At 42.2% G+C, this 26,060-nt stretch overlaps 1 protein-coding gene across 11 annotated transcripts in view; it reads right to left on the bottom strand.

Annotated features, from left to right (window-relative positions):
* The window catches only part of PROM1 (prominin 1), a gene marked incomplete at its 3' end in the record, with an annotated part of 111,549 nt that overhangs the window by 40,000 nt on the left and 45,489 nt on the right, over positions 1-26,060 (bottom strand). For 8 of the 11 annotated variants that reach the window (XM_082237350.1, XM_082237356.1, XM_082237352.1 and 5 more), the window contains 6 exons: positions 19,760-19,818; positions 16,160-16,186; positions 11,965-12,170; positions 7,158-7,278; positions 5,245-5,308; positions 1,563-1,652 (listed from right to left, as the gene is read on the bottom strand). In XM_082237350.1, coding sequence (XP_082093476.1) covers positions 1,563-1,652; positions 5,245-5,308; positions 7,158-7,278; positions 11,965-12,170; positions 16,160-16,186; positions 19,760-19,818 — 567 coding nt within the window. The remainder of the gene's footprint in view (positions 1-1,562; positions 1,653-5,244; positions 5,309-7,157; positions 7,279-11,964; positions 12,171-16,159; positions 16,187-19,759; positions 19,819-26,060) is intronic. The other 3 variants (XM_082237357.1, XM_082237359.1, XM_082237360.1) reach the window with 1 other exon arrangement.

Here is a 26,060-nt window from a genome sequence, read left to right as displayed (position 1 = left end):
AAGAGATGCCTCTCCATTGACACAAAACCATTTAAGGTATCTTGTACCAGGACATTACCTCCATACAGAATAGAGTCTAATTACAGCCTTGGTCCAGTATACCTGAAGGAGTGTCTCCACCCTCGGCGTTCTGCCCGGACACTGAGGTCCAGCGCCGAGGGCCTTCTGGCGGTTCCCTCACTGCGAGAAGCCAAGTTACAGAGAACCAAGCAGAGGGCCTTCTCGGTAGTGGCACCCGCCCTGTGGAACACCCTTCCACCAGATGTCAAAGAGAACAACAACTACCAGACTTTTAGAAGAAATCTGAAGGCAGCCCTGTTTAGGGGAGCTTTTAATATCTGAAGGAGTATTGTATTTTAATATTTTGTTGGAAGCCACCCAGAGTGGCTGGGGAAACCCAGGCAGATGGGCGGGGTATAAATAATAATTATTATTATTATCATTATTATTATTATTATTACTACTACTACTACTACAGACCATGTCTGGAACTATGTTTTTGGCAGAAGAACCAGGTCTGGGATCATAAGTCTCCAAACACCTTGAAAGCGTATTGTCCAAAACCATTTTGAAGTCTGTATTGTGATATGACGATGTGGGGAAAACTGTGAAGCCAGCCAATGCCTCTTCATAGCTCCATCCTTATTTCAGACATTGTGATATATCAATATATGGCAATGTTTAGCTGGTGATAAATGGCAATGTTGAAAACCAGATATCGCCCAGCCCTAACTTTTCCTCCACCTACCCCAAAACTGCCATTATTGTTATTGTTATTTGAATTTATATACCACCCTAAACCCAGAGGTTTCAGAACGGTTTACCCAATGTTTTTTTCTGGGGGGGGGGAACGCAGGGGTATGCGTACCTCTAAACATTTTGTGAATCTCTGTACTTTTGTCCATTTACTGTATTTACTTTTCCAGATTTGAACTATAAAATGGTGATTTTCTTGAGTCAAAATGAGAGTACCCCTAAACATTTTTTAGGGGGGGGGGGAGAAAGCACTGGGTTTAACCCAGGGGTCAGCAACCTTTTTTAGCCGTGGGCCGGTCTACCATCCCTCAGACCATGTGGTGGGCTGGACTATATTTTTTGGGGGGAAATGAACGAATTCCTATGCCCCACAAATAACCCAGAGATGCATTTTAAATAAAAGCACACCTTCTACTCATGTAAAAACACGCTGATTCGCGGGCCGTCCGTGGGCTGGACTGAGAAGGCAATTGGGCCAGGTTTAACCCATGATGTGACAGTCACACCTCCAGAATCCCATTCGGGGAAAAGGTGAGGCAAGGTTAAGCAGCCACACACTCCTAAAAGTTTAATTTATTAAAATCAATAAATGACCACCTTGTGGATTTTTAATCCAAAGGGACTACATTACGTACACATAAAGAAATATTTCAAAGTGCGTGCAGTCCAAGCTGCATTGGGGCTGCCATTCAACCAACTTGGGAGCCCGAGAGCGTGAAACGAGTTGATCCCGGCCGTATTGCAGAAGCTCCCATCAGAACTTATGAAGTGGACAAGTGGACTGGCAATGACAGTGGTCTCTTTACCTCCTGCCATGGTTAGGGCTCCATCGAGCGCAGGGCGCACCTCCTTTGCCAGCTGCTCTTGGACTCTTCTGCCAAGCAAAGGCCCAACATCTGTTAGAAAAGGGGAGAAATAATCCGATCAAAATGGCTGCTTGATACAGTTGGGCATTGTGACATTAACATGAGAGTGCTGGAGGTGAAATAGTTAAACAGGTTACCCAATCAGGACCCAGGGGGGTGGAGTCAGAGGGACTATAAAACCAGCTCTGGGGGGAGTTCGTGGAAGAGTTCATTGGGAGGTTGGTTGGAGTGGAAGTGAATAGGGATAGAGTTTGTGGGTAGGTTGAGTTAGTGTAGTGAAATAGGCTGAGTCAGGAACAGTTAGGGGCTAGGCAGACAAGTAAATATCTGAGAGGTGGTTTAGTGAGTGAGAGCAGGTAGCGGAAGTTATAGGTCTGGATAGGCACCCCATGAATGTAATTGACTGATACTGTTTATGAAACCACAGGCTTGTTAAACTGCAATAAATAAACAAAAGTTTATGTTCCAATTTAACCCTGACTGGACTCAGTATTGTACCAGGTAGGGCCTGGGTGGTGGCAGAGTGAAATAAAGTGGTGGCACAGGGATCAATAGACGGTGAAACGTCCGGGGACCCTGTGTGATCACCACAGGCATCACCAACATGGCATGCAATGATTAAATGCTAGTGGACTGGACTAGCACATTTTACACTGCACAGAGCTGGTATCTTTTATATTCCTCCCCCCATAAAAATTCAAGAATAAAAACTGGAAACAGGAAGAGTGCTGTCATCTGATTGCACTGGATTTAAAAGTTGCAGTGCTATTTGTAACCATGACACAATTTGCAGTTGAAGGACAGTTGAGTATTGGCTGCCTTAGTATCGTCTAAGTGAGAGCTGGACCATAAAGAATGCTGATCGCCGAAGAATTGATGCTTTTGAATGATGGTGCTGGAGGAGACTCTTGAGACTCCCATGGACTGCAAAAAGATCAAACCTATCCATTCTGAAGGAAATCAGCCCTGAGTGCTCACTGGAAGGACAGATCCTAAAGCTTTGGCCACCTCATGAGAAGAGAAGACTCCCTGGAAAAGACCCTGATGGTGGGAAAGATGGAGGGCACAAGGAGAAGGGGACGACAGAGGACAAGATGGCTGGACAGTGTTCTCGAAGCTGCTAACATTAGTTTGACCAAAGTATCGTCCTCATGCTTTTTGAGATAGAAACCATTGAAAAGCATTTCTTCCTCCTCTTTCTGAAGAGACTTCCTAAGCTTAAAATGACCCACCTAGAATACGGTAACTGCCAGTACTCCCATCATTAGGACCTTAAAGCAACAGTAGGTTGCAACGGTAAATTTTCCTTTTAGTGTTATGTCCAAAAGAGCCTTTGCTCTAAAGAGAAACTGTATGAACAGACCTCATGTTTATTGAAGCATGGCAGTTCAGTTGCTCATGGTCACCCTATTTTTTAGGTTTGATCATGAAGATCAAAAGGAATAAAGACAGATGCCTCTTCCCTGTCCTGAAGTCTTTGCCACCTTGAAATTTGGGGGAGATCTCATTTCTCCTCCAGCAACTGCATGTTCCACTTTAGGGAAGAATGCCTTTATTTGGAGAACCACTGTTTTATCCTGCAATGTGCAAACTATGAGGCTCTTGTCCATGGTATATAACCCAAACTCCCTCCCTAAAGATGTTTACCTGGCATCAGTCAGAGTTAACCCGATTGCCCTGTGCTTTTAATGGTTTTAAAAAATCTCTTTACTTGTTTTTAGCAGTTTTTGCTGCTTTTATCCCAACGGTTTTATTGTTGTTTATTTTAATAGGTGGTTTTTTTAATGCTTGCAAGTCACCTTGAATATGCTCATATAAAATGGCAAGGTTTTGCATTCTAAATTCTAATAAATGATAAAAATTACAGTAGCTAGTGGTTCTCTCCTGCTTGTTATCTCACATGAAAAATATCCATGCATACGCTCCATTCCAAGAGCTCAGGTATGACTTTCATGCTGTGCTAGAGAATTCCCTAAGGAACACACACAGAATCCCTTCTTTAAAAAGCAGATAAGAATTTACTTTTCTAGCTGAAACTGAGCACGACTGGAGCAAAGCAATGCTAATGTTGTTTCATTATATTCAATGTTAGTCGTAGGTGGAATAGACTGACAGGAATTGATGGACTCAAGTAACTTTACGTCCAATGTGTTTTCAATGGGTTTACTCCAGGTAACTTCGCTGGATATTACCCAAATAATTTTTCTTGGTGTTTAACATAATCCACTTACAACCACAAGTTTGTTTCAGATCTTGGTAATAACCTAGGTTCGTTCTGTTAACACATAAACCTGCTATTTAATACTTCAGTATTTTTTTGTTATTTATTTTTTAAAAAATAATTTTTATTAACCGGCCAATCACATCAAATTAAATCACATCACATAAATTCCGAATTACAAAGTCGAATTTTAAATTTTGTTGGGGGGACACATTTTTCAAGATCGGAAGGGAGATTCTGATCATATTCTTGCTACTGCATTAATGTCCAAATCAGACCAAATCAGTCCAAACAGAGTTCATAATTCTATCCAGTCTTATCTTGCTGTTTCCACATCACATCTTGTTCATATATTTTCTCTTTTTTCTTTATGATCTCTTCTGATAGTCTCCTTAAGCCGATAAACACCAATAATAATAATCCTGTGTGAATTTTTCCGTTCTTCCAATCCTCAAATCGAGATGGTTTCCATATATCATCGCCTTCATAGATAACATCGCTCTTTCCATCATTAATTACAGATCTGTCGCTCTTAAGTCCCTCTGAGGAGTTTCACCCACAATATAAAAGCAGCTCTATTTCTCTATTTCTCCTCCCAGACTCAAGACCTCCGACAGAGCTTCCCAATATGGCGACAGCATTTTTAACTGCGTCATTTCAGAGCTCTTATACATTCCACGCTCTTCTTAAAACATGCTTTGGTTCGAAAGTTTATCTCCACACAGTCTTAAATCCACAGCTTAAGTCCTTAAAATGACATTTCTGACTTGTGAGAGGAGGGGATTCTTGTTTAATCACATAAGGAAAGAAAGGAAAGTTTTCCCCCTCCCCCATCAGTCATTTGCCATACCGTATCTTGGCGTATCTTCTCATGATTTATTCTTGTCTTGTTTTATCAGAGATCTCTTCTGTCAGCAGTCTTTACTCCCCCTCCTTCCTTGAAATATGTGCAATTAGCTTCATCCAAATTGTTTCTTTTGAAGTTCTTGCAGCTAGTGATGCGAATCAGGGACGGCGTCCAGGAGTGCCGGAATCCCACAGGAGGGCTTTGTGCCTAGTGCCCCCACCCCCACAAATTCAGGGGTGGTGTAGGGCACAGCAGGCAAGGGCAGTCCCCCCCCCACCATCCTGGGGGGGGGTAAGGAGGCTAATTACCCCCATCACAGCCTCCAAATTACCTTGTGTGGGTCGGAGAGATGTTATTGTCAGCCATCTTCCGATGCGCCCCCTAGTGGCCCCCCAGTATTTTCTTGGTTATTATAACTTGTATTTAGAATTTATATGATGTATTTCAGCTGTAATGTTTCCAAATTTCATGCAGGGGAGCTGAGATTGAGAGAACAGTGGTTTCCCTAAGGAAAGTTTTATGTTCTCCAATGAAATGCTGTTGATTATACTTACTATTAAGGTCAGAAAGTGCTTTCTTCTTGGTAGTGTCATACTGACTCACCAAATAGTCAATTTGCTGCAAGATAAAATAATTAATAGTTTAAATGTTACTTTTTATACATATAGAATAACATCCCAATACATATCAGCAGCAAGCTCCTTTCTACAGTTTATTCCATTTTGGGACAAGGTGTTCTCTAATGTATGTACTAATTAGACAGCCTTGATTATTCTGTTGAGTGGCTTTCTGAACACCTGAAGAGGCGGCAAGAAATCAAGCACAACTATAAGTTTGGCTTCTATAAAAATGTTGTCCCCCACAACAACCAGTCTGATCTTGGAAATGAATTCTGCAAACCTAAAACACATCCAAGAATAACTGCTTTATACAGTAAGCTTCAATTAACTATATAGTTCTATCCAACATCATAGCTGTCAACTTACAGATTTGAAAATAAGGGACCAGCAGCCTTGAAAATAAGGGACCAGCAGCCAAAATAAGGGGTTTTCGGAGCACAGGTATGTTCAGCTTCTGAGCCCCTCCGAGCCAAAGGCAGAAAGCCCAGCCAGCAGCCAAACGAAGCCTCAAGCGGCGGTTCCCACAGCGCAGCAACCCAGCAAAGGGGATGCAGCAAGGAAAACCAACGTCACCTCTCCGCTGGGAAGCGCTGAGCAAAGGCAAGTCCCCAGGCAACGCAGCTGATTTGATCGGCACAAGGCATGCAAGCTCCACCCCCCCGTCGTTCTTAAGACTCCTTATTCGGTGAGCAACGCAGCCAAGCAACACAGTTAGAGCCTCCCTCCTCCCTGGCCGACAGGAAGGGAGGGAGAGGAGCTGCTTCCTTTGAAACCCGGGAAATTTAAGGGACATCATCAATAAGGGACAGCAGCGGGACAGAGCGCTGGGATAAGGGACTTTCCTGCCAAATAAGGGACAGTTGACAGCTATGCCCAACATATGTACACCACACCAAAACAAGCTGTTTTGGTTTTCCAGTTGCCATGGGCATATACAATCTTTTAGAAAGGTAAATAAAAGCTTGATCTTTTTTCTGCATCTGGTGTTTGCTGGCAAAGCTTCCTCTGGAATGTGAAGGGTGAACTCAACCCCTTTGATGATGTTGTGGACACCAGAAATAGTCCCAAGCTCTGTCTGATGGAGGGTGACCTTCATTCTGTGAAGGACTGGTCAGGCTCCCATCCTCACCTTTCTGACTCAGGCAATCACTTGTTGGCTTGGGGGTGCTGTCAGTGTGTGCAGCAGCATCAGGAGGATGGAGCCAACCCACACATTCCCCCAGGCCCTTTTGCAAGTTGTAAATAATAATAATAATAATAATAATAATAATAATAATAATAATAAAATTTATACCCCACCCATCTGGCTGAGTTTCCCCAGCCAATCTGGGTGGCTCCCAATCAAGTGTTAAAAACAGTACAGCATTAAATACTAAAAACTTCCCTGAACAGGACTGCCTTCAGATGTCTTTTAAAGATAGGATAGCTGCTTATTTCCTTCACATCTGAAGGGAGGGTGTTCCACAGGGTGGGTGCCACTACCGAGAAGGCCCTCTGTCATAAAAAAGGTTTGTTCTTGGATAGGGAACAAAAATGAGGTTTGTTCTTGGACAGAACACTAAGCCAAACCATGACTTGGCTCACAAAAGAGCACTAGCAGCCGAACCAGGAGGGGGAGAAAAACAAACACGTTCATTTCTGGGAGCCTATACATTTGCACAGTCACACTAAGGAATTGTTTGGCTTGGTGTTACTTGCAAACCGACTCATGGTGGCTTGGGTTCTACCATACCGTGAGCACAAGCCATTGTTTGATATAATGTCTGAAATCTGCAATTTTGCTATGTGCATTACCGCTGTGCCCACTTTCTTTCTTAACTGCTATAATGAAGAAAGTATCACTTTACCCCAGGTGTCTCATTCAGGAAAATCCTCAGGTCTTTGAAATTACTGTTCACCAGCTTCCTTGCTCCTCTGACTTGACTTGTGAGGTGCTGGTTAGCAGCATAAGCAAAAAGCACACCAATACTATGTGTAGAAGGGGAGGGAAAGCGAAGATTTTACTTTACTGTCGCCAAATAGTTCTAGTTTCAAATCAGAGTAAAACTATTAACATCTACAAAAAGAACAATATCTGATGAAGAAGATAAAAATGCACATTCAAACTTCCAAGACACAATCCATTGTTAACCATTATGTGGGTCAGAGAAGTAGCTGCGACAGAGTTAACTGGACATTCGTGCCAATTATTTAACCAGAATAGTTTTAACTTCAACTTGTCAGACATATGTCTATATTTCCTGTTCCCAAAAATGCATAGGCTAAAGACTAGCAAACTAAAAGAGGATGTTAAGACAACTGGGAAGTTGCCATGATTCTCGTAACAACTCTCATTGTGCTAAGTCAACATGAACTGCCACTTCTTAATGGATCTGTCACAACATGGGCTCAACATACACATATCCAGATATATTCAACCAGATTTTGCAAAATTGTTTTCCATGATGTATTTTGTCACAATCTGGGCACACACTAAAGCATTCGCTCAAATGGAAAGCTTGAGAGCTCTACATAAACAGCAACAAAATTAGTGGGAAATGTTTTGCTATCCGGAATAAGTAAGCTTTTTTTTTAAAAGGACATAGGGACTTAAAATATGGACTTGCACTGGTCCACAAATTCAGCTTAATAATTCCTTTGTAAGCCCTCAAGGTACAGAATAGCAGAGAAGCCTGTGCCCTTAGGCCAACTCAACCCATTTATTTTTAATCACGACGATTCCTCCCATCTTCAGGTGAAAGGAGAAATTGTGTCCATAGGTCAAGGGGTACAAGAAATGAACAGCTTATCCCTCCCTCTGATATAGCCTGGCAGGATGGGGATGAAGACATCTCTTACGTTCTGATCTAGAGTTGCAAAAAGAAGTCACCTCTGGAAAAAGCCTTGACATGATTTTGTAGCTTCTCATATGTACTTTGAATCTAACAGGGTACAACTTGCTATGAACTAAAGCCCACGGATTAGCCCAGGATTTTATTTTTTTTAAAGCTGTCCAATTGGCTTGCGTGGCAGCAGCTGCTTAGACCTGCCTCACAGTGTTTCGTGTAACCTCCTATCCAACTTGTGGGCTTCTAATAGCTGGAAATGATGGTGCAATAGATAGACTTTGGTAAGATTCCGCAAAGACTTTTATGTGGGGCTGTGCTCTGCGGATGCCACTATCTCAAGATGATTTGGCAGAAGGCAGAGACTTGGGCACAGAACTGGACACCTACAAGGGTAAGCAATGCTTTCCAGTTTCGCTGCCTGCACAGTATGTACTGGGGGTTATTATCTATTCTTGGCTGCCTCTAAAAAGGAAAACATTTCACAATGGACAGTCAGATGAAAAGTGTATTTCCAATTCACATGGCTAGAATTACAGTAACAACTATGTTCTTTGGAGGCGATTGTTTCGGTCTTTGTGCTCCCACTACAAAAAGGTCAGTAGCTCAATGCACCATGAAGGTTTTCTGTTTGCAAAACTTTGATAATTTCTCATTTTGAGCCTCTCCAACAGAGTGGGAAAAACACTTTACAAAAACGAGGAAAACCAGTCACCCCACTGATCACATTTATGAAGACTATTAAACCGAGTTCTCCTTCATGTTTGGTGATATGAAAAGCAAACTTTTGCTTAACATTCCTTAATAAAGAGATGACTAGACCTTGCTTTCCCATCACACTTTGAGAAGCCAACTGGCCCATACACAAGCAGAAGATTTCATTAAATATATAAAATGTTTCCATATACAGTACATGTTCAGCAAAGAGGTGGTGGGCGCACATACTCTGGTATGGCGACCCAAGTGCCAATTACTGGGGTGGTGGGGTGGGGGTGGTGGAGAGAGACAGAAATCCTGCCTCTGCCCCAAATCTGTGTGGGATGTGATCCATGAGAGGAAGTCAAGTACAACATTCCTTGTAATGCTAGAGAAAACATGTTTGGTCCAGCCAGTCAAAACTTCCTGTTCCTCCTGGGTGGAGCATCCTTCCTTTTGCATGTGATAGAAAGTGGGCGTGACCTTACCTGTCCAGGTTACAAAAGGCCGAGTCACGCAGCACACTTCCCTCTTTTTTGACTTCTTTCTTTGTTTGACCAGCTTTTAGCTAGGACTGCTCTGCTAGCTCTCAGCTAGCAGAAGCACTGGCATTATCCCCCCATATGAGGTAGATCCACATGTACATATTTCTAACTAAGTCTGCCTTCAGGAATCCAACTGGGAACTGATGTGAGTAAACTTCTTTTATGGACTTTGAATAAGATTGTGGTGACTTTATTATTTTAAGAGGGATTCAAGGGAATTTACCAGGAACGTACAATTCAATCTGAGACAGATTGAACTGTGTAATAATGAGAGGCTCACATGAGCCTGCAACCAGCTATCTGCTGTGCATGTAAGAAGGGGAATGTAACTCTGCTCCACAAAGGAACTTGCTAGTGCAAGTTAGGAAGGATATTAATAAATAATATATCCTCTCCTGACATCCTGAACATTCCCACAATCAGCACAAGGGCAGGATTCAGAAGGAAAGACATACCCAGAAGCCTCTTTTCTGGCAACAATTGCCCTCGTGGAAGGGGAACAAAAGATTTTAGAAAAGCCTGCTTAATGTTCAAGGGTTCTGTGTCTCTTCCACCAGAAGCCAAAGGCTCCTACATGTGTGTTTACTCACTCAAAGACAGCAGACTATGGGGCTACAATTGGAAAGACCCCCTTTCCATGGGTCCTTGCAACCACAAATGTACCCTTTATTCTCTTCCGTACAAGATAATGGAAACCACTTGCTTCTTTTAGGTGAAAACAAAGAGCTACAATTAGACAAAATGTTGAGGATTGTGTGCATATACGTGCATAACCCTTGATATCTGTTTCCAAAACTCTGGTGAACGAAAGGAGAAGAACAGAGGACATTTTAGGAATGTTCCCGACTTCAGCCCTGGACAGAGGTAGCCCACAGAGATTAATGGGAATCAATTGTGTTAAGAGACAAAATGAGCAGAGCTGCTCATTTCCTTTAGAGACAGGCTTTCCTTGGTTCCTAGTGGACTGGCTCAGAAATGAGTTAAGACCATTACCCAAAAACTGGTAAACAGTTTGGTTCATCACCTTAAGTCCAGCACTGAACAGGATGCTAGGTGAACCAAAATAATATGGCCTGTGGGTCACCTGTGGACCACAATCTACTTTCTGCCCACATGACTCAAGGTGACTGAAAGTTCAAACCAGGGTTTAATTCTGGAATCCTGAGTCAGCTCCATCAACCATAAAGCGCTATATATTGGTAAGTTAGGCTGTGTTGCCCACACTGGGAAACACGTTTTGTTATGTTAGAGAGTACAGTCTAGCCATGAAGGGGCCAGGGGTTCCGACCGCTTCTAGCTCATAAGGAAAAAGCAGGATCACGTTTCACATTGCCCGTCCTCAGCAACAAAACGGAAACATTCAGAATGAAAATGGAAGCAGCCTTTTGTTCAAGAAAGCTATGACATACAAACTTAAAATTGATGCAAGTATGATACATTGATTTTGCAGTGAAAAAGCTAGCACAGGCAGTTCTTATTAAAAAAAATGGCAAAGGCCTTGCGCGCTCAGTTCCAGAACAATAATCATAGAGAGAAGCTGTATGGTCAGCAGTCTTACATGATGTTATTCTCTTCTGTATTGTACCACTGTAGGCTTCACCTGGGGGACTGACTGAATTACTGTCTCCTCACATTCAAATCCTACAAAAACAACATTAGCTATCCTAGAACCTTTTCCTTGGCAATGCTAGTTTTGCTATTGCAGAGTGGGAATGCATTAAAAGATAGATTTGAGGGGGACCCCACTCAACCCTGGAAATTAATAAATTGTAGGATTTTGATTAATTGGGATATGGATGAAAGTGCAAGCTCCAGAGCTGTGTCAGACAAGGAATCCCAGGCCTGCAAACCAGCCTGGCTGGCCTTCTGAAGAGCAAATCTATTAACATGACAAAGGGTGTTGATTGGCCATCTGAGAGGAATACTTTGGCCTGGGGAGACTGATGGGGCCAGGGTAACTGGGTGTGAGATGACAGGAAAAGGGAGTATTTCAGTAACGTGTTCTGGGAAGAAGAAAGAATGGGATCCATCTTGGGCAGGCTGGCTGAAGGCTGGCTGGGACTCCAAGATGGCTTGGACTCCAGGGCTTCACTGCTGTGGGAGACAAGCTCCTTTTGAAATGACCGTGCTGTAAGATCTGGACTCCCTCCGTGCAGACTGAAGGTGTAAACCATATTTCTTCAAGCATGACAGTCTCTGCCGTGTCTCAGTTCTCCAAAGGAACACAGACCCTGGGTGACTGCCTGGAACCCCCTGGAATGTGGCAGAGAGTGGGGGGTGGCTTTTGTAACAATATTCGATATCCTCAACTATCATTAGTACAAAGTGGTACATTCTAACAACTAAACACATCCAATGGGCCTGCTGATCCTGTAGCTAGTCTCCAGATCTTTCAGTATAGTTATGCAGTCAGCCTGGTGGTCATCAAACAGAGTGGCTCTCTTTTAATTAGTGACTTTTATCTCCCTTAAACTTGCGCACATTATTCCCAGCCCAATAAAAACTTCATAAATAATAAACCAGACTTAACCCACCTTGCTTATATGGCAAAACAAAATTCACACTGTGAGCAGCTTGGCTATACTTGCCTGATGATTAAAGCGGCAACGAAAAGTACTGTAGCAAAGCAGCCCCTCTGACAGTCTGCATTTTTCTTCTGTCTTTGGTGCATCTCCCCACCACAGTTCTCACAGCAACGGCACATGCAGAAGCAAAGCCCCACCAGAGGCAGCAACAGAACAAACAGCACTCCCAGAGCAGCAGAGACTATAAAACCGATCTCATAGTAAACTGCCTGCAATGCGGACAGAAACAATAGCAAAAGCAGATATATTATAACTGAGATTCACATTACAGACATAGTTTCAAAACCGAACTCAGACTACATGCTGGAGGAAAAGAATTGTGCGATGAAAGGGGCTGACTAACTAAGTCAGCACGCTGGATGGAAGTACAACTTTTGCCCAATTGGAGAGGCACTGTGCAGAATTGATCCGGCTTTCTCAGCTAAAGGAACTGACATCATCCCAAGGGGTGAATGACGCACATTCCCGGATGCAGCCCACGCTACAGAGGAGAGGGGCAGGAAAAGTCTAGCAGCAGCATAATCCCATCCTTGAGCTGCAACTGTACAAACTGGAACATGGGGTACTAGAAAATTATTAACTAGGATATCCTGGAGTTGCAAAGAAGAATCCTTCCCATTGTTCTGGAAAATGATAAGAACAATACATTTGTTAGTCCAAGAAAGAAGGGAGCTGGCAGTTCTAATTTGGAGGCCAGGAAGGACACCGCTGCACTAAGTGTCCCGTCCCGTCCCCCCTAATATACACTTTGAAAAGTTGTCTGTGTTAGGAGTTCTTGTAGTGCACACTGTAGCACTGCAAAAAGGGACACAGTCTGGAAAATCCTACATTAAACCAACAGTTCTCAAAGGGAGTCATGCCTAAAGACTTTCTTGACTGATACAAGACTATGTGCTTTCTGCACTAAAAAACGCCCCCTGAGTTTTGCAAGTTTTTAAACAGAGGTTGGATGTCCATCTGTCATGGATGCTTTAGCTGAGATTCCTGCATCGCAGAGGATTGGACTAGATGATGCTTGGGCCCCTTTCAACTCTATGATTCTACTCAAGTTAACACAACTTCTCTTATTTTGCCTAATTTATTCTGTTTCCGCTAGTTGTAGCAAGACACACTACGGTGCCATCCTTGACCATTGACGATCCAAGTCAGCAACCCTCCCCAGGTTATGAGGACCAATGCAAGACATAAAAAGGGAAACGTAAAGGGACCTCTGACCATTAGGTCCAGTTGTGGCCAACTCTGGGGTTGTGGCACTCAGCTCACTTTATTGGCCGAGGGAGCCGGCGTCATGTGGCCAGCATGACTAAGCTGCTTCTGGCTTAGTCAGAGCAGCGCATGGAAACGCCGTTTACCTTCCTGCCGGAGCGGTGCCTATTTATCTACTTGCACTTTGACGTGCTTTCGAACTGCTAGGTTGGCAGGAGCTGGGACAGAGCAATGGGAGCTTACCCCATCGCAGGGATTCGAACCACCGACCTTCTGATCGGCAAATCCTAGGCTCTGTGGTTTAACCCACAGCGCCACCCACGTCCCAATGCAAGACATAGGGCTGGTTTATTTCATACTTGTGAACATTCCCTTGCTCCTTCAAGCCTGTTTCCTCTGAAGCAACTTCACATGGACGCATGTGATTGAGGAGTTAATTAATAAAATGTTAAGGGTAAATTAGCTCCAGAAAGGAAAAGCGCTGCAGAGCAGAACTGCACACTGAAACCACTCTAGGCTGTTTTCTGACATTCCACACAATTGCAATAATGTACTTCAACATAAACTTAAGCCAGCATGGTTGCTGCTGCCTCTGCAGTTTCCCCCCACATCAGTTCTGGTGTAAATGGATCCACCCACATGGCTCGTTCTTTGGTATTTACCTGCCTTTAGAGGTACACTGCTTATGTGGTATGTAAATTACAGGATCCAGATCAGCACTTTTAGAAATAACCTAAAACAGCATGAAAGCTACTGTAGAGGTAGCAAGAGCCACACTAGTACAGCTCAGCAGTGCGTGAAGGGATTTCCAAGTAAGAGACAGAAATAGGAACTCATGAGTACTGCAGTTTAAGCACTAGGAATGGAAATATCCCTACAAATAGAAATGCAACCATGAGGAAAGGTAGCTGGATGTCTTGAAGCCAAGCACTGGTGTGCACTTCTTGCACACATAAATAAGAATGCCTGGGAAGAACTTGGGGTCACAGAAGAAGCTCATCTTAAGGTCAGAAGGGAATAAACTTCACACAATGCAATTAGCTTGGGGAATTCGCAACTGGAAGACGTGATGGTGACCTCTGCCTTAGTAGCTTTATGAAAGGGGCTAGACATTGTTTGCTGCCAGCTATGACAGCACTATACAATTTGTAAGATAACCAACCTCATATAACTAACATGTTGAAATCTAAATAATGCATGAAGGAGCTCATACCATAGAGTAAGCTGTTCTGCCCGGTTTAGTGAGGTCACTTCCCCTGGCCTTGGGAGGAAATGGGCAATCAGGCTTATTTTTTCAACGTTCAGTCTACCTGACAAGCTCAGCTTGTGAGGAGGTCTGAGCTGGTTGCTCCTAGCTCACACTACATGGCTCTCACAAGCCACTCTTGAGTTCCTATACCAATAATTTAGGACTTTTCACCAATCTAACTAACTAGTTTTACTTCCTGTGCAACTTTCTGAAGCATGTCAATCTGACCTTTGAAGAGGGAAGCTTTGGAACTCACTTTAAAGGGCCCCTTTACCGTCTATATTTCCACACTTTGCTGAATACTTTTTCCTGAATTCTCCTTTTTATATACCTATTTTTCCTTGAATGAAGCAAAACTCAGGATCTTCCGTTTCTGGGCAGGAAAGAGCAGGGGAAAGCCAATGGCTTCATATGCTACCTGTAGACTTTGTGGAAGCATCAGGCTGGTCACAGCTGAAAACCTTGAAGCTGGTCTAGACCATAGCTGTCAACTTTTCCCTTTTCTTGCAAGGAATCCTATTTGGAATAAGGGTATTTCTCTTTTAAAAAAAGGGAAACGTTGACAGCTATGGTCTAGACCATGGGTAGGCAAACTAAGGCCCGGGGGCCGGATTCAGTCCAATTGCCCTCTCAATCTGGCCAAGGATGGTCCAGGAATCAGCATGTTTTTAAATGAGTAGAATGTGTCCTTTTATTGAAAATGCATCTCTGGGTTATTTGTGGGACATAGGAATTCGTTCATACAGTATATATATTTTTCAAAATATAGTCTGGCCCCCCACAAGGTCTGAGGGACAGTGGACCGGCCCCCTGCTGAAAAAGTTTGCTGACCCCTGGTCTAGACAACCCTTTGATCTAGCAGGAGACCTGCATGTTCTGAAGACCCTTCCTTGATTTTTGATGCCAGCTGGGCAGTGCCTTGTCCTCGTGACTATTATGTGAATCGCTTTCATTTACCAACTTGGAAAACGTTTTTGTTTTGTAGATTAGCTGGCTTCTCTCCCACTGCTATTACACATTTGTGAGTGCCCGCCTATTAAAAGCACAGAGGGAGAAGAGCAGTCGGACACCTTCCTCCAGGGCTCGTTGCAAGCCAGTTTCCCACCAGCTACATTTACTCATGCTCCAGTTCTACTCTCAGTGAATCTGCTTCAGATTCCCCCATTTCCTCAATGAAAATAGCTCTAAGTGCAAACAACTGCAACACATGGCCATTTATACCAGTGACCTAATTACAGTAACAAGGAGAGTTAACGATTTTTGTTAGATAGCGGGAAATGGGAATGTTAGTTTCCTTTCGAAAACCACAACAAAATATATCAACTAACCAAATTAACAATTCTGAAAATAGTCCACCTAAAACGTTAGAACCCATGATCAGAAGAGGTTACATGTTAGTTAAGATAGGCTTGCCATACGTCAGGAAAATTCCTGACATGTCCTGGTTTTCGGATCTAAAAATGGCGTCGGGGGAATTTTGCCAAATTGGTGAAATGTCTGGCATCGTGATGGAAAAAGCAGCAGAAAAAGTCCCAAAAGCTTAAAATCACTATTGGGAGGGTAGGTTTCCCCCAAAAAGCTCAACAATTTGGGTTTGTCCCCCCCCCCAATTTTGGTGGTCTCCTAGAAAAAGCTCAACACCTGCCGGTGTCAGGAATTTTACTTTTTGAAATATGGCAACCCTAGTTGAGAATATATTTTTTTCCAAACAAAGTGTGCATCGGAAACAATAAGAGGTTTTACCTGAAGGGTGAGGACAACATTTTCTGGCTGTGGAAGTCAAGGCAGATGGAAAGTATATATGATGCGGAGGCAGCATGCATAAAAAGAATGCAGGTGAGCAATAAATTAAGCACCCAAAGACAATGCCCATCAAAGTAAAAAAACAATGCACAAGGTCAGTAAGCAGTTTAGCACATCAGGTATTCACACACAAAACCATGATGCAGTGTAGTTCCAGAGGCATCTTGCCAATTTTGCAAAATCAAATGGTTTAGGATTTTCATGGCTTTTACTTAATTGTATTCAATTTGCACTTTGTGTTCTGTCAAAGAGGGCCAGATGCAGAGTAGCTGGCATTTTCTTCCCAATTCCTCTGACTTGAACACTACAAAACAACTCATTTCTATTACTGTTTGGACTACTGTTTTCCATCACAAAAGTGGTGGAATTTATTTATTTTTACACTCTGGAGAATGTTACACTTAAGTCTGCAACCCTAACCCCATTTATCTGGGAGTAGGTCCCACTGAATTCAACAGGACTTGCTTCTGAATAAACATGGTTACGTAAGACGTGTTGTTTACCACCTTTAAAACTGCACAACCTTATCTAGGGAATTGAGTTCCCTCTGGTATTTAATCGAGCAGCAAAGTGCTGTTTGCCTCAAACCAGGGAAGGAATCACCTTGCATGAGGAGAGATGTTAAGTAGGAGGAAGAGTCAGAATTTCAAGTGAGGGTGATGTTCAGCTGTGCAAGCAGCATGCTACACACACACAAGAGCACATGTGCACAGGTCTTGATGTTCCCAACATGTTTTGAGAAAGTCACTCTATATCAAGGGCATCTTTTGTGTTTGACCCTACTGTCTGGCTTGGGAAAATCTCCCCCTTCCCTTCCCAGTCGTGGTGGTAGTGATGAAGGCACAAAGGGTGATTTGTCCCCTTCTGTCTCTGGAATAGTGCACCAGGGCACGAAGCCTGGACACTAGGATTGATGTTGCTCTTCCATGATTCCTTGAGTTTTAAACCACACAGCACTGAAACCCAGTGCATCAGGAAAAAAGAAGGAGCAAAGAGACAAACTTTCCTCCTCTATTTGTTTATCCAAGCTTGGGAGAATTCAATGACTTCACAAGCTCACTTATCATTTAATGCAGGCTTTTACAAATTTCTGAAGTCTGTCTCAAGCCTGGGCTCGGGGAAACTTCCAATAATGGTTTCTTTTCCACAAAGCACAACCAGACAGGAGACAAGTATATTATAGCTATTTGCAGCAGCATACACTGTAATGGGACAGAGATTCTTACCTGACTTTCAAACAGGTAAGCCACTGCTGCTTACTGGGAGAGGCAGTGGCAAGCCAGTGGTCAGCATGGTTCAAACACAGCAGCAGGGCCAATCTGGTGTTCCTGATGGCATGTTGATACTGCGTCAGCCTGCCCACCACCTTGCATGGTAAGCAGCAGCAACTGATTTGCCTGGAGGTCAGGTAAGCCTCTCTGTCCCACTGCACTGCTTGCTACTGGCCAGTTGTGCAAACCCCAATGCAATTTGAGCAATCAGGAGTTAGACTGTCAAAAGAAGGTGAAATCTAGGTCTGCCATATATCCAGACATTACCGGGATTTCAAAGGTGGAATTGACGTCCAGTGGGGATTTCCAAAAGGTGGTGCTTTGTCCTGGCAAGTCAATTGAAAGTTCACCTTTTTTTTGCATTTTTGTTTTTTAAGAAGCTCCTGGTTTATACTTTTTGAAATACGGCAACCTGAAGGAATCACAACTATTACTATTTCCTACCTACAAAACTTTTCAAAAGGAGCCCATGATTTACTGACTCCAACACTGATGGTTAAAAGCACCTGAATGATGCCGTGGTTGATACAACCAGCATTATTAAGTTTATCAAATGATTTTCTCTCTTTGTTTTGCTTGACGCAATTCGAGTTTCCTTCTTTCCAAAATAACAAAAAAAAAGCCCTCAAAGGTTTGCAAGCTGCAGCCACTCCTCGTGACCATGCCTTTCTGCAGTCATAATTACTATGTTCTGATTAGTCAGAATGGGTGAATACATCTACAGCTGTGGGCTTCGAAAATTACAGGTAGTTTTTCACCCAAAACAAGCACTTACAGTGGTGCCTCGCAAGACGAAATTAATCCATTCCTTGAGTCTCTTCGTCTAGCGGTTTTTTCGTCTTGCGAAGCAACCCTATAAGCGGCTTGGCGGATTAGCGCTATTAGCGGTTTAGCGGCTATTAAAGACTTAGCGGCTATTAAAGGCTTAGCGGATTAGCGGCTTAGAAAAAGGGGGGCAAAAAAAATCGGAACACTCGCAAGACGTTTTCGTCATGCAAAGCAAGCCCATAGGGAAAATCGTCTTGCGAAGCAACTCAAAAATGGAAAACCCTTTCGTCTAGCGGGTTTTCCGTCTTGCGAGGCATTCGTCTTGCGGGGCACCACTGTAAATGCTTTCTGAAAAGGTAAAAGGACTGGTTCAGTTCAGAAGTCACTGTGCCAATCAAAAAACATGGTTTAGCAATCAGAATTACCTCTGTCTGCACCTCCCCTCCCTACCGCCATGTGAGATAACCATAGTTTGCTGCGAAGGCAAAATTGAACAAACAATGGTTTGCTAGCTAAAGACTGCCTACAAACCAGGAACTGAAGGAGGTGCATAAACCCACAGCACTTATTCCAATCACCAAGTTAGAATCAACTAATCTTTTAAATAAATTTACGCCAGTGGGTTTTCAAGATTTCTGCCTTTAGGGAGCACTTTCTGCAGTCTTCCATTCCAACCCTGCATATTGCAAAGGATGCAGGAATAGGTTTTAGAGGGCACAGCCAGCTTTGAACCTCACTGTCACCCTTCATGAACTGAGCATGCACTCGGGAACACACCCAGTAGCCAATAATCACAGGGAAAGATTGGAAGTAGTGGGCAAGCTGTCTTTCAAAGACAGTCGTCTACCCTTCCTGAATGTATAATCAAGAAATACAGTTTGAAAGCCATTCAGTGACGTTCATCCTATCTTTGCCTGTGCCTATGGCACACACCCCTCCCACCTACTTGGAAGATGCTCCCTGAAAAGGAGTAGTTATTTTAAAATGGGAAGTGCAGTGTGTAGTGTGTGTCTTCTGGAGATGATAATGCAATGAGGAACAAGATATGGGCCAATATCAGATGCTTAATATCCAGTCTCCAGAACTGGAAGACATGGGCTACATAAATAAAATCTACACCACGAAGGGAAATACTAAACGTGTTCATACATGTCGGTTTGCCTAAAAATCTTTACTCATCAGTATCTTAATCAGCCGTTCAGATGAAATGTCACAGAAAACCCTATGCAAAGGAAGCAAGAGTTTCTATTTACACTGATCAAAAATATCCCCCAAAATCTTCTTGGAAAATATTCGATGTGAAGCTAAGCAAAATGAAACCTTATCATGCAGTTTTGACACACTTGCATCTGGAAACTTTCTATTTAAAAGATAAACAAGAAGCAGATGTGGCAAAGTTAACATCCTGTGCTCTGTTGTTGTTGTTCTTAAAAAGATCAGCTCCACAAATACAGACACACAGTCATATGCAAACCATAATAAATACACGTGAAAGAGTTACCTTTTGATAATCACCAGGGTTTTTGCCAAACGATTGCTGTGCTAGTTTTTTGATAAGATCTGAAAAAAAGCAAGAACACTTCCAAATTTTAGAGAATAAACTCAAGATTTTTGTAAATTTAAAAACCATTCAAACAAAATATGCTGATCAAATATCATTGGTGGTTATTGATGAAATACAAGAGTGTCTGTTTACATATGCAGTTTTACACTTGGAGACATAGGGAAATAAATTTTGCTTAGAGGTCAAAGCTAAGCATTTTATGGGACGTGTTACCCAGCCTTTATCAGTCGGACTTTGTCGAAATTTGGGAGGAGGTCTTTCTAGAGAAATTCCCTATTTACAGAAGAAAATGAAGTGCTAGAGTGGACTGTACCACTCAGACCATAGAGATGAGTGTTGTATTTCTGAAATATATAGATAGGCATTATTTATTATTTATTTATTCCATTTATAGGTTATGCTAAGAGATAGTGACTGGCCCAAGGTGCACACACATACACTGGAATAAAGAATTAAAATATCACGGAGATAAGCTGTGGCTCAACTCACTCCCTGTTATGCCAGTTTCTATTTGCAGGGAGGCCTTTTGTTACTTGGAGAGCATTCAAAAAATTGATAAGCTCCTGACATCTGGAATAGTACATTTCACTTCAGGATTTTACCAGCTCATTTTGTCACATATGTAGGCCAGGTCTAAGCGACTAGATGGTGACTAACCTGAAGAATCAACTAAGTTCATATCCATCACAACTGATCCAAAAGTAATCCCTGCAGTTTGGCTAGTACAAAGATTCAGCCCATCTTTTATCGTTGTTGGTGGCATTAAGAGCTCTTTAGCTATTGCAGCACAATTTTCAATGTCAGCTAATCAAGAGATGAAAAGTGCCATATTTTTCGCTCCATAAGACGCACCTGACCATAAGATGCACCTAGTTTTTAGAGGAGGAAAGGGGGAAAGCCCCGTTTTGGGGGGATCAGCTCACAGGTCTGCAGCTTCTTTAGGAAAGGAAAGGGAGCCATTTCTACAGTTTCCAGACAGATAATCTAATCAGCCAGTCACATGCCGCTGGGGAAACAAACAGCCTCCATCTGCAGAACATTCAACAATGGAGGCCTGGGCAAGGGGCCGGAAAGGGAGCCAGCGATCGACCACACATTCGCTCCATGAGACGCACAGACATTTCCCCTTACCTTTTAGGAGGAAAAAGGTGCATCTTATGGAGCGAAAAATACAGTGAATTGATGAAACAGAATTTTTTTAAATTTGCTAATAAACTGGGTTAACTGTTAGCATGGCAACTCAAAAAAGAAAGGAAGAATAGGACCATGAATAATATTGTAGATGAGGATAAGCATTTGACTAGCCCAAAAGAGATAAGACAAGCATTTTTTTAATATACTTCATTATATCATTGTGAGAAGGAGGACTTTAAGACAATGGACTCTTATTAAGGTAATTGTAATATATCCTGAGTATCTAAGGAAAATCGGCAAATTTTGACTGCACCCATATAGATATCGGAATTGCAAATGGCAATAAACCAAATGAAGATGGGAAAAGCACCTTAGCCAGATGGACTTCTTGCAATTTATTATAAAAAGTTTTAGGAAGCACTTACAGAACCACTTAAGGACACCATAAACAGAATTGATCCCCAAACAAGACTTAACAAAGACAAAAAATTATAGACCTATTTCATTACTGAATTGTGACTACAAACTATTTGCTACAATCTTGGTTTATAGATTGAAAAGGACACTGACTGACTCAGTCCACAGAGACCAGTGTGGATTTTTACCAGGCCAACAAATGAAAGACAATATAAGAAATATAATCAATTTAATAGATTACCTGGAAGTAAAAAAAAGAAAAACGGCTACATTAATCTTCCTAGATGTGGAGAAAGCTTTTGACAATATTTCATGGTCATTTATGATTAAGGTTTTAGAGAAAATGGAAATAGGTTATTCTTTCCTAGCAGGAATGAAAGCAATCTATACCGATCAATCTGCAAATATATTAGTAAACAATATTCTTTCAGACAAATGCCAAATAGAGACAAGGCTATCCCTTATCTCCACTTTTGTTTATTATAACATTAGAAATACTGCTTCAGAATATAAGGCGAAATCGGGAAATTAAAGGTATTGAGGTGGGACACAGAGTCTATAAATTAAGGGCATTTACTGACGTGTTGTGGGGGGCTGTGGTATTGACCCTGGAACAACCTTTGGAGAAGGTTCCCAAAGCATTAAAAGAAATTAAAAGGTTTGGAGAAGTGGTGGGTTTCAAAATAAACTCAGATTAAAACAAAATTTTGGTTAAATACATGGATGAGCAGTCAAAAACTTTTTTAGAAAGGATGTCTGGTTTAAAAATAGGCAAAAAAGTATTTGGGAATTTGGCTGACAGTAAGAAAGCTCAACCTATTGGAAAATAATTATATTAAATTGTGGGGAAAGGTTAACAAAGAGTTGGAGATATAGGAGAGAATGAAACTCCCTCTTAGGTAGAATTTCAGCCATTTAAATGAATATACTCCCTAAAATACTGTTTTTATTCCAATCAATCCCGATTGTAAATAATTCCAACTGCTTCAAGGAATGGAAAAAATATATTTCTAAATTCATCTGGCAGGGAAAAAGGCCAAGAATCAAATATAAAATTCTGATAGATACAAAAGAAAGAGGAGGCCAGATTAGCAATTGCATTATGAGGCAGCTTGTTTGTGTTGGTTAAAAGAATGGATTGTATTGGACAATGCAGTCATTTTAGATTTAGAAGGTCATGATTTTAAATTTGGCTGGCATGCATGTCTTTGGTATGGGAAGGCTAAAATCTATAAAAGTTTCATGAACCGCATTCTTAGGAAGAATTGATATAGAGTCCGGGAGACTCTATACAGCTGAGAGACGGTATACAACTGAAAACGCTGGCAGCACTAAGATAAATTCAACAGAATAAATAATTTGTGGTTGATTCTAAAGTGGAAAACTGATTTGAATGGTTATAGCAAAATATTCAGGAATGTATGATATGTAAAATGAACCATGGAAGGAGAAGAAGGAAAGTCATTGGATACTTTCAAGTTTGTAAAATGTTTATTTTGAAATGTAAAGCTGAAAACTTAATAAAATTATTATTACTATTATTATTAAAAAGAGCTCTTCCCATTGCCCCAAAGTGGAAGCCAACACTGACCACGTGACTGGGCGATAATAACAGAAGCTAGATATATACATGCAGCAGAATGAGGTGGAAGAAACCCTGTGGAATGAGCTGGAATGAATAAAAGACTACATTTCTGAATGGTCATAAACATGAAAAGAGACTCTCTGAAATGACTATCTCATCAGAGAGAGAAATGCTTAAAATGTCTCCCTGTTAAGCTACTTTTCTCCTAGCAGGGTGTTTATACAGAGAGTATTATAACACTCCACCTGCAGTCTACTTACTATCTCATTCTGCTATGTGCAAAAACCAGGTCAGAACCAGGTCTGTCGGAAAAGCTGGAAACCAAAAATGGCTTTATTGTGAGGAAAATGACATCATATATTTACTAATTAACTAAATTACTTTTGCTCTATGCCACAGCAGATGTAGGAGCTCGTTTTGAAAGACTAATAACCCAAGGCTTTGACACAGCACATGTTCTTATAACAGAGGTTAAAAGGGATTTATCTTCTAGAGCTTACTGGAAGGACTAATTACATTAATTCTTTACTCAGTTGCTTTCCTGGTATCCTTGCATTTTCAAGGATGCCATCTGCCTGATCAGACACAATGCTCCCAATGAAGGACTGATACTTTTTGAATACATATATGCATACATGTGTGTGAATTGCTTTGATAAAGTGCTAAAGAAAACTTTATCTGAACTAACAATTGCACTCAGTGTTCGAACACTCAGAAGAACTGGGACATCAATAAATTAAAAAAGGTTTGCGTTGCCACACCACATCGCTCACAGACTAAGAGATAGGAAGTAAGAGCAAGGGCTTAGCAATAATCTCTCTAGACATTAAGCACCAACAAAAAAATTGGTTTGTCATTCTTCTGCCAAAAGAGCTTTACAGGAATGGATGACAGGTAAACAGTTTAGCTAATAAACAATGTCTTCTCAGGGTATACAAATTCTCCCATCTGGATGTGCCATGGGCTTACATCAGCAAAGAAGCTTTTTAAACCCCTCTTGCCCTGGAGTTTAAGGTTACGTCACCCTGTTGAAACAGGATCCTGCATTCCAAGATACTTCTAAGCTGGGGCTGGGGAAGAAACATTAAGCTGCACTATACTTTTGATTCTCATGGACCAGAGGAAACTGGCCATTATGACATGAAACTAGGAAACACAACCTGATGAGTCTGTAACCTGAGGTATGACTGTATTCTACAAAATGCTTGCTTAGCTAAAATTAAGTACAGCATTAAATACAAGGTCTTTACAATCCTCTTTTTCAAGCGTTATTTTGAAGAAGACAGCCAACACATATTTAGAAATAGCCACTCCATATTGTTTACACTTCTATAAGTTTCCCCCATCATTATATTTTGCTTATCATGGCTATCCAAAGTTCGTTCTGCAAGCCACCATCTGGTAGGGATTTGCAATAGATTAAGAGCAAGAGTTCAGATGAGGGTGCCACTCAGAATGCCCAGTCTCAACTGGTTAAACTTTCAAAAAGCATATTTTTCACTATTCATTGCTCTGGATTCTCTCTCCAGTACCATAAAACAATTTTTAATCTATACATTCAGCAGTTCCCCACCCTCCCAATAAACTAAAACTCAATTCTGTCAAAATAGAGGTTTGTGGTGGTTTCTCTCATTCAAGAAGATGGGGACGAACTATTCTGGATACGTTTGCATTTTCCCAAAAGCAGGAGTGGCCAATTCAGTGCCCACAGGCCACATCTGGCCCCCCAAGTGATTTCCAGCAACCCCAAAGCCTCCCAGAAATTTGGCTGCCGTGTCCCACTTAAAACAACAATGCCAAGCAGGTGGTGATGTTGGAGCCCCATCACCATGCTGATGAGAGCAGAGAGGTGTCCATCTCTTTGCTCAGGCTAGAACTTCATGGCCTTCAGAGGTGCGACTCCAGCGTGAGACAGTTTAATTTGATATGTAGGGCGGTACCAGTTAACGGCTTTGAAGCCGTGGGCCCACTGGACTCTACCCACCCTGAGCACATGGTTCAGGATCGGGAGAGGTCCGTGAGGCATGGTTCAGGCAGAAGGCCACCCAATACTGGGTAGCCTTCTGCCTCCCAATGCCTCCTATATTTCACAGAAGATTGAGGTAACATGACACTGTTTCTCATTATGTACTATCTTATGCAGTCGGACCTTGGATGTCAAACGCCTTGGTACTTGGATGTTTCGGCTCCCGAACACCACAAACCTAGAAGTGAGTGTTCCGGTTTGCGAATGTTTTTCGGGAGCCGAACGTCTGACACGGCTTACACGGCTCACAATTGGCTGCAGGAAGCTCCTTCAGTCAATCGAAAGCAGCGCCATGGCTTTCGAAAGGTTCTGGGAGTCGAATGGACTCCCAGAATGGATTAAGTTTGACAACCAAGGTACGACTGTATTATGTATTACAGTGCATTGCTTATCATTGTGAACTCCATTGACACAACTGTGGCTTTTTAAAATATATATATATAAATATATATATATTCTATAGTCTATAAAGCACCCTGCAGCTTTTTGATTAAGACTGGTACAGTAGGCTCGTAATTTATGCAAGGGTTATGTTCTGGGGATCACGGCTAAACCCAAAATCCGTGCGCTGCTCTGGTTCGCCAGAAGCGGCTTAGTCATGCTGGCCACATGACCCGGAAGCTGTATGCCGGCTGTATGTGCTGTATGTGCAGCAAAAGCAGCAATCCCTCTTGCTGTTCTGGCTTCTGGGATAGCTGCGCAGCCTGTATTCGCTCCATAAGACACACACACATTTCCTCTTACTTTTTAGGAGGGGGAAAGTGTGTCTTATAGAGCGAAAAATACGGTACATTTAATGAATATGGATTGGATGCATGCATGTATTTTGCCCATCGTTTATATCCAATTTAAGCACGTCTGAGGTCAAAAGCACTCTCACCTATTCAATGCCCCAACATTAAGAATACTCCTGGCAGGCCCCTAGTATCCTCCAATGAAGTGAAGAGATTACTATTTCACCTGTGCAGACAGAAAGCCCCTGGGGAAGATATGTTCTCTCCCCCAGCCCCCAGTGTACCTGTAACGGTCTTGCTTTGCATGTGGGGTTTGTGTTTTTGCCCCTTCTTTCCTGCATG

Source organism: Podarcis vaucheri (assembly GCF_965113315.1).
Source record: "Podarcis vaucheri genome assembly, chromosome: 9".
Classification (NCBI taxonomy): domain Eukaryota; kingdom Metazoa; phylum Chordata; class Lepidosauria; order Squamata; family Lacertidae; genus Podarcis; species Podarcis vaucheri.
This window is presented reverse-complemented; position numbering and strand designations above follow the sequence as displayed.